Below are 18,864 nucleotides of genomic sequence, written 5' to 3' on the forward strand. Positions count from 1 at the left end.
GTACATGTCCGACTGACAGGTTTCATCTGATCTTGACCTCAATTTAATGTTTCGTTGGACAATGTTAAGTTTTTGTGTATTGGTCTATTTCTCAAATACTTTCACTATATTTGGTGTATGGAATGATTTGCAGGTGAACATGTTCATCTGACCTTGACCTCATTTTCATGGTTAATTGGACAATTTTTAGTTTTTGTGAATTGGTCTATTTCTCAGATTATAAGCAATAGGCCAATTATTTTTAGTATATGGAACAATTGTGAGGTGTACATGTCTGTCTGGTAGGGTTCATGTGACATTGAACTCATTTTCATGGTTCTTTCGTCAATGTTAAGATTTTGTGGTTTAATCTGTTTCTCATGTACTATTAGCAATAGGACCACTATTTCTAGTGTAAGGAACGATTGTAAGGTGAATATGTCTGTCTGGCATGGTTCATCTGAACTTGACCTCATTTTCATAGAACATTAATAGTGTTAAGTATATGTGATACTTGAAGTAAAAACTTCATATTACAGACTTTCAACATTAATTCAATGATAAGTAAAACAATCGAGACATTTCAGCGTGTGCACTCTTGTCTATAAAATTGAGAATGTAAATGGGGAATGTGTCAAACAGACAACAACCCGACCAAAGACCAGAAAACAGCCGAAGGCCACCAATGGGTCTTCAACACAGCGAGAAAATCCCGCACCCGGAGGCGTGCTACAGCTGGCCCCTAAACTAGTTCAGTGATAATGGACGTCACACTAAACTCCAAAACATATAAATGAGCTAAAATCAAAAAAACATATAAGACTAACAAAGACCAGAAGCTCCTGACTTGGGACAGGCGCAAAAATGCGGCGGGGTTAAACATGATTAATGAGATCTCAACCCTCCTCCTATACCTCTAGCAAATATGTTGTGTTTTGTATACTATTGTTTGTCTTTTTGTCTTTTTCCGGTGTGTTTTAACCATGGCGTCAGTTTATTGTCGACTTACGGTTTGGAATGCCCCTTTGGTATGTTTCTCCTCTCCTGAACAAAGTGAACAATATTACCAAAATTATTCTGGTCCCCTTAAAATCAAATGGCAGAAGCCTTACAGACAGTACATCTATTTGCATAAGGTTGGATAACAGTTGTTGCTGTTTTCATGTGGGTCAAGCAATCAATATAACCTTTGTTTCATCCTATTAATTCAATAAAATGAAAAGTCTGGTTTTAATTAAAAGGAAGACAGAGGATCCAGTTTTATTAGTATGTTTCTACATTTACAATTGTTTTGTGACATTTATTGTTCACCAAGCAAATAAGCAAATTAAGTTCAAAGTTTTGTGGGATAGGTACATATTCAATTGTTTAGTGAAAGAAATGTTCCAACTCAGCATTTGCTGAAATTACTTTTTTAAAGATTTTTAGAACAATGGAATTTTGAGATTTTTAATAGCGTTTGAGTAAGCCTATAAATTGTTTCAGTAGAAAATGTTTCCATCTTGTTTACCAAATCCGGAGTGACTTAGGGGAATAGAATAAACATTTGTATGAAGTGGTCCTTTTAGTATATGATAGAATGTGTAAAATGGACAATTTTATAGTTAAGTTTGCCCGATCGATTGCTAGAAGGACAATACAATCAATATTATATTTGTGAACTTCACGATGACAGAGTTACATTTTATATCATTATATCACCTTTCCTGTAGTGGTTCTTTTCACTGTTGGTTGAGGGTATCATTAACCCGGTAGTCAGTTTTTAAATTTCCATTAATAATTATTAAGAAACTAAGGTTCCAACTTCCTGCGGCAATTTATATTATATGTACTCAAACTTTATTGTCATATAAATGAACTTAATATGTGATTTGTTACTAACACAAACAAAACATAGTATAAATCAAATGACAAGAAGAAAGCATGTATAATAATAATAGACAAACTAATTTTATTATACCTCAGTATGTTTTTTCTATATAAAAAAGAATGAAATATTTGTGCTATTTCATTCCACAGACTATTTGCCAGTCAATAGTTTCAAAGACTATTACCCCGGTCAATAGTTTTATTAACATATTTCCCGTACTTTTCATACTAATTTTTCATTGGACAACAATGACGTCATCGACTATTATGCTTGGATTTGTGCACTCGGAAATATCGTAAACGTTTAAATCTGTATGTATCTGTCGTAATTTCAAATTAATATATTACTTACCAGACGCAATTGAAAAAGAAAATCTACGCGACATATTTTAAGAACTAAAACATGTAATGTATGGTATTGGTCTGTCGTCGTCTTCATAATCTGGGATTGCTTTGGTGTACGGTAAAATATTTTAGCTAATGTTTATCATATGCACGGGAATTTTTACACAAGGATTCCTGGTCTTAATTACAGTAAATAGATTATTGACAAATACCACACAGGGAAAAAAAACCTGATAGATCATCTTGTACATGTCTATGTGATCATTTTTTTTTCAAGTGGTGTATGTAGTCTTTTAGAAAGTTGTTTTGTTCGGTATAATAAAACACTTAATGACTGGTTATGAGGGTAATAGCAAGTTTGTTGTCCCTTTGAAACTAACTATTGCCCTCGGCTTCGCCTCGAGCAATAGTTGGTATCTCAGGGACAACAAACTTGCTATTACCCTCATACCCAGTCAATAGGTGTATAATACTACATATTACTTAGTATAATAGTTTATTATTCAATTATGAGTCCCCACTATTAGTACTAATGACTGTTTCATAAAGGAACCTTTGCTTTCTACCTGTTTTGGTGTTGATGGACAGAGCATACATTTCATTTGAACATCATCATTTAGATCATTATTTTTTTTATTTATACACGATATAAGAAAACTCATAAAATATACCAGGCTTATCATTAGGTACGCATAACGCGCTTTCGTCTAGAAACGGCTCAGTAGGGACGTTCGAATAAAAATTTCAAACGTCAAATAAAAAACTGAAAACCAATAATTCCGAAATACTTTTTTTTTTGTGTAGTGACTCGATCACCGACATGTATGCATTGACAGATCTTACGCTTGTCCGTTAAACGAAAATAAAAGCGCTGTTTCTTTGTTTTCAGACAGTTTATCTATTCAGTGTGCGTGTTGAAAATTCGTGTCATTACTTGATACATAACATCCATTCCTTTCCGTCAAACATATTAAACGCAATACTTCAAATCCATGACATTTCGTCACACGAGTTCAACAATGTTCCAGAAAACAACAGCTAGTACAATAAGATCTGTGTCAATTTGACAGCACGTTTCGATAAAATCCGTTGTTAAGTTACTTTAACTCATTTATTTTATACATTTTTCATATGACAATACTCTGAGTGACAATAAAACAATATAATTTAAAAGACCGTTATATGAAATTCCCATCGAAGATTGGATCCAATATTTTACTTACCTTAATTTTATCTACATCAGAACATTTTAAATGTTATAAACATTTAAAAATGTAAAATACATAATTTCAGTCTTCTCAAATTATTTCCGTCAGACACTCCTATCATAAAACACAGCCATAGAAGGTATGTTGTGACTAAAAATAGACACCACTTTCACATAATTTAAAAAATAAACCCGAGATAAAAATAGATGCCGATCCTAAAACTACGCTAGATGGTGCTGTTAATACTTTATTGATAATCACTTGGTAAAGATGAAAAAGTTGAATTGGTGGACATATGAAGTACTTGTTACTTACAATACTAGAGAATACTTATTTTGTTGACAACTTTCAACATTTTCATAGCGTGTTTGCTATCAATACTAATGGCACGTGGAAGAAACAGGAAGTAATGTATTTTTGGTCCGTTTTGGGTGTACTGTGGTACTTTTGAGTAAGAGGAGTTGGATATTTCAAAAAAAAACAATTGTGTGCCATATATCCATCGAGAAGCGACATAAATTACATACACCAGTATAACAGGTGAGTGATCATAACATATTACAGTAAATATAACTAAAACGATGCTCAACATGACGGAGGGGTGGTATTCATTTAGAACTGTATTCTTAAATTGTTTAAATATAGGCCATGTATGTCTATTTTCTTAATTTTAATTGCTCAGTATGATCAATTTTTTTTTATCCTTTGTTTTCGTACTTTTTTCGTCATAATTCTCTATTCTGTAAATCCAGACCCTAATCATGCTTATGTTAAACACAAATTTTACACAGAATGTTTCATTTTTGTTTGTTATGTACTCAAGGTAATCATGATATCTACTGTAATTTTGTTCTTATGTTTTGGTGCTACACAGCTGCACCACTTCAGATGATGGTTGAGCACTCAAAAACATGTAATATATATCCCGTCACAAGTAGCTTGTACTCAATTTTTTATGTGCCTGTCCCGCCAAGTAGCTTGGAGTCCGTTGGATGTTGCCGGTTTCTGTCTTTCATAATTGTTTCTTTTAAAGTTAATATTCAATAAAATCATGCAGGCTGTTAATAGTTTTCCTTTTTGACATTTTGTCATCCTGAGGGCTTTTTTAGGCTACCAAACGGTATCGTTTTTTCTCTTTAATGAATGCCGCCCGCCGCACCAGTGAGTGTTAGGTATCCTGTAGTTGTTCACCTATATATCATTTGAGTTTTGGTGGATACCAGCCCTTTCTTATTTTACCTTTTTTTTAGATATGTTATTATTAGGATATGAAAAGAATTGAGCAACAGACAAAGCATATAAAAGCTCTCTCCACATTACTGTAATGTTATTACATATGCGAGGTATAAATATATAAACAACAGTATCTAAAATTGTAAAACTACAGTGGAGTAATGCACGCTACTTATTAGCACACACACACACAAGTACGTGTTAACATTGTAAAGTACATATTAAATGAAATAATGTTAGTAAAAAAGAAAAAAGTGTCATTCAACAACAAATACAGGTGAGTATAAAGTCGAAAACCTTAATTAGCATCGTAAAATGCAGATTAGAGTTCAAGTTTACATTATAAACATAAAAATGAAATATATAATTTGTACTTAAAGTATCCACAAAATTAATAGAAAAATTTACTCTTAAAAAATATATCATTGTATTTATACAAGGCAAAAAGAAAAAAAGTGCAAATTAAAAAATTCAAACACAACGATGAGTGTCATCGCTATACTTCTGAACATATTTAAAACTAGCATTGTTCATATCATACAAAATAAGCTATACAAGAATTATCATAAGAACAAATAGAAAAGGAAATGCTGGTTATCTTAGATTCAAAAGAGTGATCACAGTTTGATCAAATAGTATCATTTGACAAAAATATGTTGAACAAATCAGATTTTAGTTAAATAGCATTATTTATAAGGTGACAATGTCTCGTGATGTATTTCCTTATCCGATAATTGAAGGGTTTAAATATTTCATCCGTCCTGTAAAATTTGTCTAGCCTACTTTAGCATATGCATAAACTAGGTGATTCTTTCATACTTAGAGGAAGATTATTCCAAAGCCTTACAGTTGAAGGGAAGAAACTCCTAAAAGAAGAGCTAGTTATAGCAAGTTCAAAAGTATTATTTTCATTTCTCATGTCTGGGATAATATGGCTTGACTAACTCATATACGTATGCAGGTGTCATCCCATTTAATATTTTATACAGTATAAAAGTAAAATAATTTCTGAGGAAAACGTTATTTATTTTCCAGAATAATGGCAGAATCGACATATCAGTCACAAGAAACTAATAAAACAATTTCATCTGAAGAAACATATTTCCTACGAATAGCAAACTTGCTTATCAGGATTGCCCCATCTGCGGTCAGAGTTAAATTTGACAAAGAATTTCATCCAGACGTACTTCAAAAATCACTAAATCAGGAAAAATTTAAGATGTTGGAGTCATTAAAAAAGCGAAACATCTTAACCCAAACACAATGGGACTTGATGTTTCCTAAAATAGGTATGTATGAATAAGATATGTTTGGTTTCTGTAACATTACACGTATTACAAGGATATGCAGAACGCTATTGTGTTAATGTTATATTAATATTTTTACAAGTCAAAATATCACTAAAATGTTTGTACATAGTTTATCATCTAAAACTGTATTGTAGATATAGATAGTGAACAATAATCAAATACATAGTTTTAAACGAGGTTAATGCTTCTTCTCCAAACATGAACCCTAGACTAAAGTAAAAATAATCATAACAATACTATAAACTTAACTGCCACAGTAAACCAATAAAATATCTGCAAAAGTAATTGACGGTCAGAAAAGTTGATATATTCCAAAAGTGTTATCTTCTTTGTCATTCAACAACAAATACAGGTGAGTATAAAGTCGAAAACCTTAATTAGCATCGTAAAGTGCAGATAAGAGTTCAAGTTTACATGATAAAAATAAAAATGAAATATATAATTTGTACTTAAAGTATCCAGAAAATTAATAGAAAAATTTACTCTTAACAAATATATCATTGTATCTAAACAAGGCTGATATGCTGACTTTGAATATATCGTCCTAGTTGTAAAAGTGATTTTGCACAGAAAACAAGCTTTACTCTTGTTCTTATTACCGTGTGTAATCCAAATTTGTGCTTGTTTTCAATTCTTTGGTTTAACATTTTTTTATTGGTGTAGAGGAGTAGACATCAGTTACGTCATCTCGATCACAGGCTTAGAACGAAACAAACATTATTACTGCGGTAAATTCTGCATTGATTGCATATTTGTCTTGCGGTCAATGAACATCTGTTCAGTTTATTGACGATGTTTTGCAGCTGCTATGTTGTGCTAAACTTTTGACTGCGATCGAAATGGTTAAAGACGCTGAATTTAATACAAGGAGATGCTAGTATTATTCTAGTACATTGGATAGCTTATTTTTAAATCCTGTTTGTTTTCTATGAGAAAGATTCCCCAGGGATCATCGAACACACAGAAAGGATCATTGTTTTAATTTGTTTTTAATTTTTAAGGAACAACATCATCTTCGAACTTTGACCTAACGTTAATGATAAGTCTGATTAGACATCTGACATCTATACCAGTAGGGGATATTCTACCTTTCACGACAGACACAAGTGAAGGTGCAGATCTCTCAAGATTAAAATATTATAGGAACAAGATTTCGCACAGCGACACTGGTACCTTATCAGAAATAGATTTCCTTCAATGGTGGACAGATATTTCGGAGGTATGTTATGTAATGAGGACTGAAAGACTGAAAGATCACTAAAATGAACCCTGTTTCATGAATTAATACAATGGTGGAAATTAATACGTCGATACAATTTGAGACTCCCCCAGAAAGACAAATATAGTAGGAAACATTTGATTTCAAGTCATGTTTACAGCATACTACAACGCTGACAATCAAACTTTATGAAAAAGCGAGTACCTGCGTGGAAGCTTGTTTACCAGACAGCTTGTATATTATCCCGTAATAAAATTTGTCATGCATGATATCCGGATATATGTCAGAATTGTTATGAAAAGAGAGAGCAGATACGAAGGGGGTATTCGAAAATTAAATAAAATAAAATAAAAAAACAACACCTGGACCACAAAAAGCTGAAAACTACAAGGGCCTCAATAAAACAGAAAGTACCAGGGCCACAGTTAAAAAAACGACGAGAAGACAAACCCAATAACAGAAACATTGTAAGGATTGAAAACTATATTCAATATTCGGTACTACCGACCGATACTCGAGTGCTCGTTAACATTCCTGTCTAAAACGATAGGAGCTTTATGATCAGAACAGACGTAACAAGAATAGCCAAATCCATCTGAGATTAACTTTGCCCGAGGGAGTTGAAACCTTATTTCCCATATATTTCATAATTTATCAACGGGTCATTTTAGAAAAATATTTTTACTCATGTTAGTATTGAATCTCTGACTACTGGGCTTATAATACCTTAGGGGTACTCAAGTTAATGTAAACAACATTTACTGCAATAGTCAACTTAAAAAAAATGTATCAATGTTATGTTTTAATTTATTGTATGATTTTTATAGGCAATTCACAGACTAAGTAGAGATCGGTTTAAACAGACTTGCACTGACCTAAAATACGCCAAACTGGATCAGAATGATAAAGAAATACTAATTGAGATGAGGAACATTGCAAAGTCTAACGACTCTATCACAAAAGGTGTACGAAGTAAGCATGGATTTTTTTCGTTTTTCAGTACAACCGGAACAAAACGTAACTAAATATGTTTATTTCTCAGATTTTATATTTTGATGTCATACTTGTATTATCACTCATTTTCGCGAGGTTAAAAGAGTAAAAATGTTTTGCCCAGAACCCCGGCCTTCGGTTTTTTATGTAAAGAATATCAGCTTATATAAGGTATACATTATGTAACTAAACTGTATCGCAGACATTTTCTCGCCGACTTTCATTCGGAATTTGTCAAATGGATTTAAATTCAGAATTTTGACAGGTGAACTTCACAAATATGACTCAACTAACAAGTGGCATCTCTTTGATCTTAAACACGTAAAAATAGTCTCATCTTTGAATTTACCGATTATGTCAAATCGCCTTATGTGAATGATTTGTCTGAGCCATGATTCGCATGCATGGTGGATAATGAATGCCTTGCAGGAGATGCTCACTCTGTTGATGCACCCTGTCTACTCCGTGTGTATATTTCGTATCCGAAGCACTTTTATCTATAAAGAAATAAAAAGATGTGGTATGATTGCCATTGAGACAACTATTCACCACTATGCTTATATAAGAAATCATTTAAGATTTTGATAATCGGTAAATTATTATTGGCTCTTATCTGACTCAAATTACAATCAAAAGAGTTTTAAAAAAGAATACATTTGTATTCATTTAGATCCTTTCTAATCACTCAATAACAAATAACATTCACTAATGTCTATTAAAACTGTCATCAGGGCAAATGAAAATATATATCATTATTGAATGGTGGATTGTTGGTGGTCAACAGCACTTTAAGGAACCTTTGAATTATCAGGGCGACTTGCAATTCTAGTCAAGTAAGATCGGAGCCGAAGAAACTATGCCACGAATGGGTTAAGAACTCCCAACAACAGTGCTGACAGACTGGTGATAAATGTGATAAACTATTTAGACCACCAACAAGAATTATAATTTTGATTATAGAAACAAAGAAAGCTCAAAAAATTTTATATTTATTTTTAGAAAGTATGCATACTTGTTTAAAAAACTATTGGAATAATCACACACTTTTTAACCAACAGAACTTCATGAGATGCAAATACAAGAATGGGAAAGCGAAAAGATAGTGGAAACAAGAGCTATAAAAGAACTGATTCATTTGATGACACACAACAATATCGTCTTGGTAACCGGTACATTTGGCTGTGGGAAATCTTCTGCTCTTCATTATATCGCTTTACAATTCCATCATGACAAAGAATATGATATAATTCCAGTGAGTAATCCTGAAGAAATCAAACAATATTTTAATCCGGACTGTAAACAGGTGTTTGTTATTGATGATGCATGTGGAACATATAGCATCGATATTTATAAGGTAAATCGATGGATTGATATCTCAAATGATATTTTATCGATGATTTTAAGTAGTGACATAAAAATTGTAGCATCTTGTCGTACTCACATTAGTCAAGATCGGTTATTCAAAGGGATTGATATCCTATCAGAAGTGACATGCGACATGTTATCAGTGAAACTATGTTTAACAGAAAAGGAGAGAATGTTGATTGGAAATATATTTCTCTCTCAAAATGATATGCAAGTGCTTAAAACATCAAACGAAAATTTAATTACAAAGTACTTTTTCTTCCCGCTTCTTTGTAATCTATATCAAAAACAAAAATCATTAGATATTGTACAGTTTTTTTCAAACCCGGATGAAGTAATAAGAACTGAGTTCAATAGGTTATTTAATGCCCAAGATCAGAAAACAATTGCAACATTAATATTATTCATTGTATATAACAATCGTGTACATAAAACAGTATTAACTAAATCCTCAGGAATAAAGGTATTTTTGGAGGACATTTCTGATTATCTACATTTGCAATCTTCGTTTTCAATTCAAGTTCTCAAGTCCGAGATACACAATCTTAAAAAGACATATGTTCAGAAACATGGAGAGACATACAGTATTGGCAATGAAAAAGTATTTGATATATTAGTTGCTTTTTGTGGTGAAAAATTATTTGACCTGATTCTTGACATTGCTGATGCAGATATCATTCGTGATCGTTTTTTGTTAAGAATTATGACAAAAACCACTGAAAATGCATCATTACAAGATGCCATTCATGTCGATGAAAAGGATGAAAGAAAATATTTTCACCGATTGTTGAAAGATATCGAAAATGGTTTTATCGAAAAGGTCTTTTCAAATCGAAACTTTAATAACAGCTTAGTTCGTAAACAGTTTGTAGAATACATAAAAGGGAAAATAGACGTTAATAAAGTTTTAATTCATTTGCCACAAGAAAAACTATATTCACTGTTGTTATCAATGCTACACCAAGGTTATAGTGAATTGGTTCCCATGTTGCTCGCAAAAGACATCAATTACAATCTTACTAACTGGAATGGTGATACACCCCTGTATACAGCCTCATATAGAGGATTTACCAACATTGTAAAATTACTTTTAGAAAATAATGCCAATCCAAATATCTCAACTTGGATATGTGAAAAGCCGCAAAACAACGTTAAACTGAAATATCAGCATAACTTTGATAATAACAGTAAACGACACCATTCCGAACGAGATGAAGTTGAAAGTCCTAATTGGGCAACTGTACGCAAAAGAAAGTGTTCTTTAGACGGACTGTTTGATGGAAGTGTGAATCAAATACCTCATCATGTCATCAGAAGATACCAAATGACATCACTTTATATAGCTTCAAAGGAGGGCTACTCCGATATCGTAGGGTTATTGCTAGAGTATAAAGCTGACCCTAATGTCATTTGTGATTCTGACAAGGTCAGTCCATTGATTGTTGCATGTCGGAAAGGTTATACAAGTATAGTAAAATGGCTTTTATTGCACAGAGGTGATCCTAATAGAACTTCCTGTGATGCGTCTAAAACTACTGCATTGTATGAAGCTTCATCGAAGGGTCATACTGACATAGTAAAATTACTATTAAACCACAATGCTGATCACGATATGAGATGTACTTGGAAAGAAGACACTGCCATGGATAGGGCAGTGTGCAATAATCATATAGGTGTAGTTGAAGAACTTTTAAAGTATAAGGTTGATTGTACTATATCAAACAGGGACACAAAAATACCTCTATTTGTCGCTGTAGAAAACAATTATAAGGAAATCATAGATTTGATGTTAAATTTAAGTTCAGATGTTCATATTCGAGATAAATTCAACACAATACGTCTATATTTAGCATCTAAAAGCGGCGACTTAAGCACAGTTCAAGAACTTTTGAACCAAAACGTTGAACCTGGAAATGAATATAATGTATCGTCCTTGTATATCGCTTCCTATGAAGGTCATGCGGATATTGTTAGGTTATTATTGGCCAAGAACATTGATACTAATATTGCTAATAAGGAAAATGAATCCGTTCTTTATGTAACCGTAAGTAGGGGTCATACTGATATTGTAAAACAATTGTTAGAACACGACTGTAATCCTAATATTTGCAATATTGACAATGAATCACCTCTCCATATAGCGACACGTTTGGGACATACGGAGATTGCGAAATTATTGTTAATTCACAAAGGAGATCCTAATGTGTATAACAACGAACACCAAACACCTCTTATCATTGCGTCAACAATCAGTCGCGTTGAAATTGCAAGTTTATTATTAGAATATAATTGTGATGTAAATATATGCAACAATGAAAATGAAACCCCACTTTATATAGCATCTTGTAGAGGAGACATTGCAATTGCAAAATTATTATTGGATCACAATTGCGACCCATTGATCAGTAATAAGAACAACGAATCTCCTCTAGTAAAAGCAAAGAGTTATGGTCACATTGAAATTGCTGAGATGTTGTCCGAAAAACTCAATATAAATAAAATTTTTTACGAAATTTAATATTGGAAATAATTGTAAATATTTCTTTTATTATTTTTTCATATATGTACAAAAGTGTATGTGATATGTTTTACGTTTGTCAATTTGAATTATACAGTCGAGGTCCTTGTTTGTTCGTGAATAATGTTTTAGAGGTTGACAGACATATAAAAGTAAAATTTAAAAAATACTGATCTCCAAACAAAATTCAAATTGGAAAGTCCCTTATCAAATGGCAAAATCAAAAGCCCAAACGCATCTAACGAATGGAAAACAACTGTCATATTCCTGACTTGGTACAGGCATTTCCTTATGTAGAAAATGGTGGATTTAACCTTGTTTTACAGCTAATTTATGTAAGAAATATTTTGCATTCTTTTTATGAACTACTGGACTAGTGCATATGTTATTATGTTGCCCTTACTTTAATCCTCGCATTTTCGATGGAGTTTTTGTGGGTTTTTTTGGCTGTGCACATACTAACTTTGTGACATGGATGGATACTCCGTATCCTGTCTTTTCTATTATATTATCGGAGTTTGTCTCTCTTGTTGTGTGGCGGCCGTAGACAGTTTCCTCATGCTAGAAATGTGTGCTGTATGTTTTTTTTCTGTTTTTTTTTTTAAAGTTACGGCGTATTTATTCTTGAGATAACTTCTCTATTGTATGCTACACCACGCTCTCAATTTAAGGCTAGTTTGTGTAATGAAAGAGCACACCACCCTTTCTTAACACCCATTGCTTCCTTCGTTAAATTTCACTTTCAAACATGTAAAGGGGCAGAGTCAATATACCGTTATTTCTACATCAGACCGTACGTATACTGATTACCGGAATTTTGGATACACAAAACCAGGTATTTCATATCTGAGAAACAGACAGCATAGGCCCTCAATTTTAGAATTCATTTATGCAGTTTTGTATCATTATTCAAAAGTATCAGTTAAAAGGTGTTCTACATGGATCAACAATCCTTCGCCTTTCATTTGGTACATAAATTTCCAAAATATATTCTACATAGCATAGATGGAGTAGTCAACGTTCGTTTTTATGATACGCAAAGTCAGTTCCTCGAAAAAAACATGCTGAAAAAAAACTCGAAATAACAGCAATCAATTATGTGGCATTTTGTACCTGTTCATTTCAACATATGTTGGACTACTTGTTGATTATTTGTATATAACAAATTTACCCAACCAACTATCCAAGATAATTTTGTTTCTTTGGAAAAAAGGTAATTTTAATTCAACATGTTCAACGTACATCAGAACAGAAAAACAACTTCACACTGACCTGTCTCTACAGCAAGTTTATTGTTATAGTCATTCGAAAGTTTTAAGTTTTTTTATGTTTCTTACTAATATATCACAACCTAATGATATATTACTACAAATGAAAACAAACTGGAGTATAATAGACAAATAGAGGCAATGTACATGTGAAATCAAATCGCATAAAAGCTCTGGAATTACTTTAATTATGCAATATGTTAATACAGTTTATCTATGGACTCTTGCACTCGAATTACCATTCTAGTCAGGATTATAGAGAAAATCTATAATTCAACAAATACAATATATAGCTGACAAAAAGAAGATGATTCGATAAAAGGGACCCTGCAGGATATAACGACAAAATTTATGTTAAATTTATTTTGTCTAGTCCCAGGTGTAGTGATATCAACTGTTCAAATTATTTAACACATCTGTATGATACAATAGGAATCATGTTCATCGAACATATGCACACCTGCATTTCACAACGTGTCTATAGATGGTTTGTTAACCTCTTTCCTAAATTTTGTGAATTCCCTATTTCAACTATTTCAAAAGGCCTAAAACACTCCTGTCATTGATACAAATACAGATTGGTGATGATAATAATGCCCATTGCTTACTACAGGCTATTCAAACATGTGACAGCTAACGATGATAACGTAGTTTTGTCATAACAAAATTGGATAATAAGGCATCAGTCTTGGCAACATTTTCCACAAAAAAAAAATGAGCAGAAACCAATACTTGATAACCTGATTACTTCAAATTGCATTTGTTATCTATATATATGCACCAAGCCTTTGATATTTGATATGACAAACCTTTTACTTCAGTAAGGAGGGATATTACAAACCTTTACCTTCAGTGGGGAGGAATCCAAAACTACCAATTGCGCTTGTGCATCGTTTCATTACACATATAGTCCGTTGATCATGCAATAACTGGAGACATTGGCATGATTCAGAATAGACTATTATTATAAGAAAGTGCATCATAAGCCTATTTGGCTGGCTGATTATTATGTCTTTTAAAAAATGTATTTATTTGTATATTTAAGTTGCACTATAATAAATTCTTCTTCTTCTTCTTCTTCTTCTTCTTCTTCTTCTTCTTCTTAGTAAACAATGAACAACTTAGAAGAGAACGTGTTTTTTTAAACAAACAATCGGATTCAAAGTTTGCTGACTATGTTGAACACATCTATCTCTTTGAACTTTAAATAAAGGACACAACATATACAGTTTAGTGTGCCTTATATCTTTACTTTCATTTAGAAAACAAACATTAGACGTCATTTAAAAAATAAACTTTACGACATAAAAGAGAATTTCAGCTTCCAAATTGTGTACTTTACATTTCTATTAGCAACATTCAATCAGCGCCTGTAGATGGAGTATATATCTCCCAGGTGATACAATATTCCCGAGCTTGCATTTTCTATCATGGTTTTCTTGATAGAGGATTGCTGCTTACCACAAAGCTTTATACCAAGAGTTCAAACTGTTGAATTTTGTATCATCCTTCCAAAATTTTACGGACGCCATCACGAGTTGTTTGTCCGCTATGGAATATCTGATTTACAGATCACGACGGACATGTTCCAATTGTCGCAAACACTATCCTGTCCTCTTTACCTCGAATGTAACTTACCGAATAAGATTTATTGATGGTTTTCAAGACAGCGGGTTCGACAGGTGGAAAAGGATAGATTTACCCTTTCTGCGCACCTGAGATCACCCCCAGTTTTTTGTGGAGTTCGTGTTAATCAGTTTCAAGTGTTGAATTTTGTATTTTGTGTGCTTTTGTTTTTCTTTTTTTGGTTTTTTTCTTTTTTTGTCATAACATTGTTAGTTTGTTCGTGTTCTACTTATGGGTTTGAATATCCCCTTTAAACTTCTGGTAACTAACCGCAGTTGAGAAACATGCTAGAAAATGGGCGAAGCGCATACCAGATGAATCAATTTTGGACACTTTATCTGAATAGATCAAACTTTGTAGTCATACATTCATAAGCGAATTAAAATTAAACGGTGTACAACGAACACAAGGGTATTTGGAATAAAAACTCGGCTTAATGAGACAATGTAGTCGATTTTTCAATTGAGTATAGGGATAAGCAATGTAAAGCGTAGGAAAATTAAAGGTTATGATGTTAATGCAAAATTTGACTGTGATTGAATATTTTGAGAAACGTAGATACAAATTCCTTGTTTTAGGTATTGAAAAACTTACTTTGTGATGAATCACACTGATTTCTAGAATTAATACACCGACTATGATACCATCAAAATACTGTACTGTTTGATCGACAAAACAGATATTCAGTTTTGTGGATTGATAATTCAGCAGACAATAGGCATTCCACTGATTGTCTATTTTATACAACAACTGGCCGACCTGTTAATTACTCATATGAAGCAGAACCTTATCAATGACAAAGAAATAGCATCTAGTTAAGTTTTAGATTTTGTTTTTTTGAATATTGGAAATGTTTGAATGAGTGATTAAATCACATATATCCAGTGAACTCACGGTTAAGGATACTACGGACTATAAAAGGTTAGCTTCATATCTTGATCTTTTTCTCGATATCGACACTGATGAAGGACAAAAACTAGAATATATGACAAACATGATCATTTTAACTTACCAAAAAAGGTAAATCACAAAAATACTGAACTCCAAGGAAAATCCAAAACGGAAAGTCCCTAATCAAAAGGCAAAATCAAAAACACAAACACATCAAACGAATGGACAACAACTGTCATATTTCTGACTTGGTACAGGCATTTTCTTATGTAGAAAATGGTGGATAGAACCTGTTTTTATAGCGCTAAACCTCTCACTTGTATGACAGTCGCATCAAATTTCATTAAATAGACAACGATGCGTGAATAAAACAAACAGACATAATAAGTAAAAATGTAAAATAGGGGTACAGCAGTCAACACCGTGTCACAATCTTAATCACAACAAAAACGAACAAATATTTAACAAAGAAGTACAAAAAAGCATATATCACATTTAACAACCTCGTTCATTGCTTACTTATTTTTGTATTTTATTTATGTATGCCAAATCAACCCATAAAGGATGGAGGGATTTTAAGCTCTGGGACCGAATCGTAATTTTAACTCAGGCGTAGAATAGCGTGTTTGACGTCAGAATGTAAACGTCACACAGGTTGAGATATAAAATAATTTTGTCGTTCAAAGTATGCAAAAATTATAATAGAACAATAACACAATGGCGGGATGTTTAAAGTACAGAGACACGTTATATGTATCAAAGAATCATAAAAAGTCACACGGACAAAGCACACAAGTAAAAATGAAAAATAATACAAACAACACAATGACGGGATGCATAAGTACAGAGCCACGTCAAATGTATATCAACAAAAACAGACAAAACAGTAAAAGTAATATTAATAAAGAAATATAAAAGAACACTTTAACACCGTATGAAGATGATAAACAGCGTCAGTACGCATAATCTATACTTCAGGACCATCATGAATTATTTGTGAAGTTGATACGGAATATTTATCAACAAGGTCTAGGTACCTTCCGATGAACTTTTTAAGAAAAAGGACGAGACGTTCTTTGACTTACCCCTGGTTCATCAAATTTCTCATCAGACACTGGTGACGTTTTACAAAGTCTGAGTAGGAGCTGCAAGCTCTTGCATATCAAATAAGTTGGGAAATTGATATCCCGTAAGCAGGTGAAGTTGGTATATTGCTACTAAGGTGGGAAAAATTGATAATTTTAAAATTAAAATCGTCTCGTTTGTCATAGATTCTGGTACTGAGATGACTGTGTATGTCAAATTCGAGGTATAAGTCTAAAAATGAGGCGGAGGAAGCCGTGTCTGTTGTTTCTTAAATTTCTAGTTCTCGGGGATATATTAATGGAACCCAATCAGAAAAGTTCGGATTGTTAATGGAAAGAACATCATCAAAATATCTGAAAGTGTCAATTGTCAACTTTCCATTTCTTAGCAGTAACATACCCTCGTTTAAATCTTATGGCGTATTCATATTTCAGTTATTACGTTACGCTCGTACATTTTCATAATATACGGATCTCATTAATAGAGGTTTGCTCCTTGCATAAAAACTGCTCAATCAAATTTAAAATAAAAAAAAACCCAACTGAAATCAACGCTAAATAAGTTGACGGGTCACAATCACAAATTGGTGTACCGATACGATGTGTCAGTGCCTCAAACAAATAGCGACAGGTTTTCGCAGTCTTAGACATGTTTTCGTGGTTTAAGGTTTTAGACATCTTTTCGCGGTCTTAGACATGTTTTCACGGTCTGAGACATGTTTTCGTGGTCTTAGACATGTTTTCGCGGCGTTATACATGTTTTCGGGGTCGTAGACATGTTTCGGGGTCGTAGACATGTTTTCGTAGTCTTAGACAGGTTTTCGCGGCGTTATACATGTTTTCGGGGTCGTAGACATGTTTCGGGGTCGTAGACATGTTTTCGTAGTCTTAGACAGGTTTTCGCGGCGTTATACATGTTTTCGGGGTCGTAGACATGTTTCGGGGTCGTAGACATGTTTTCGTAGTCTTAGACAGGTTTTCGCGGCGTTATACATGTTTTCGGGGTCGTAGACATGTTTCGGGGTCGTAGACATGTTTTCGTAGTCTTAGACAGGTTTTCGCGGCGTTATACATGTTTTCGGGGTCGTAGACATGTTTCGGGGTCGTAGACATGTTTCGGGGTCGTAGACATGTTTCGGGGTCGTAGACATGTTTCGGGGTCGTAGACATGTTTCGGGGTCGTAGACATGTTTTCGTTGTCTTAAACCTGTTTTCCATGTTAGTAGTTGTTGGAAAATCTTAATATATAATATTATATATAATATATATAAAGATAAGGAGATGTGGTATGGTTGTAAACGGGACAGCTATCCACCAATGTTCAAATGAAGTGGATATAGATATTTTTAAACTTGTGCGGATTGTCGTCTCATTTGCAATCATACCACATCGCCTTATTTTAATATATCTTACATTACATCATTCAAATAGCTTAAAACTGTGACTGTTATTCGATAACCACTCAATGTGTAAGAAAGGTAAATATGCAGGAGAATTTAATGAAAAATAGCTTTACTCCTGTAAATTACATTATTTTCTACACAGATGAATAAAGCCAACAGTAGTATACCGCTATTCAATAGTCATAAATCGATTAAGAGAAAACAAATCCGGATTACAAACTAAAAACGAGGGAAACACATCAAATATAAGAGTGGAAAAAAACGGAACAACAGAGACACTGAACTGCAACAAAAACATACGCCTACATACATAGAAACGGACTATTTGATAACATACTGCCGTATAAAACATTAAGGGTCTGGTACATTGAAGATATATTTAAATGGCAGTTTTTTTTATAATTCAATGTAAACTGCTGACGAAAATACATTTTCCTAAATATAATGCATAATTACATATACTCATTACTATCATTTAATTATTATTGTTTTTGTAATATCTTTTTTTTTCAAAAGTTTTTGGCAATATTTAATAACAACTAAATTAATTTT

The 18,864-nt window shown here is 33.0% G+C and overlaps 1 protein-coding gene across 1 annotated transcript; it reads left to right on the forward strand.

Annotated features, from left to right (window-relative positions):
* The first annotated feature begins 3,870 nt into the window (after positions 1-3,870).
* Positions 3,871-12,148, forward strand: LOC127718446 (uncharacterized). Its single transcript, XM_052224465.1, has 5 exons — positions 3,871-3,941; positions 5,670-5,923; positions 6,946-7,163; positions 7,991-8,135; positions 9,215-12,148. The coding sequence occupies exons 2-5, from the start codon at positions 5,674-5,676 to the stop codon at positions 12,037-12,039; spliced, it is 3,438 nt and encodes a 1,145-aa protein (XP_052080425.1). The 5' UTR covers positions 3,871-3,941; positions 5,670-5,673; the 3' UTR covers positions 12,040-12,148.
* Positions 12,149-18,864: the final 6,716 nt, after the last annotated feature.

Source organism: Mytilus californianus, unplaced genomic scaffold, assembly GCF_021869535.1.
Source record: "Mytilus californianus isolate M0D057914Y unplaced genomic scaffold, xbMytCali1.0.p SCAF_10, whole genome shotgun sequence".
Taxonomy (NCBI): Eukaryota; Metazoa; Mollusca; class Bivalvia; order Mytilida; family Mytilidae; genus Mytilus; species Mytilus californianus.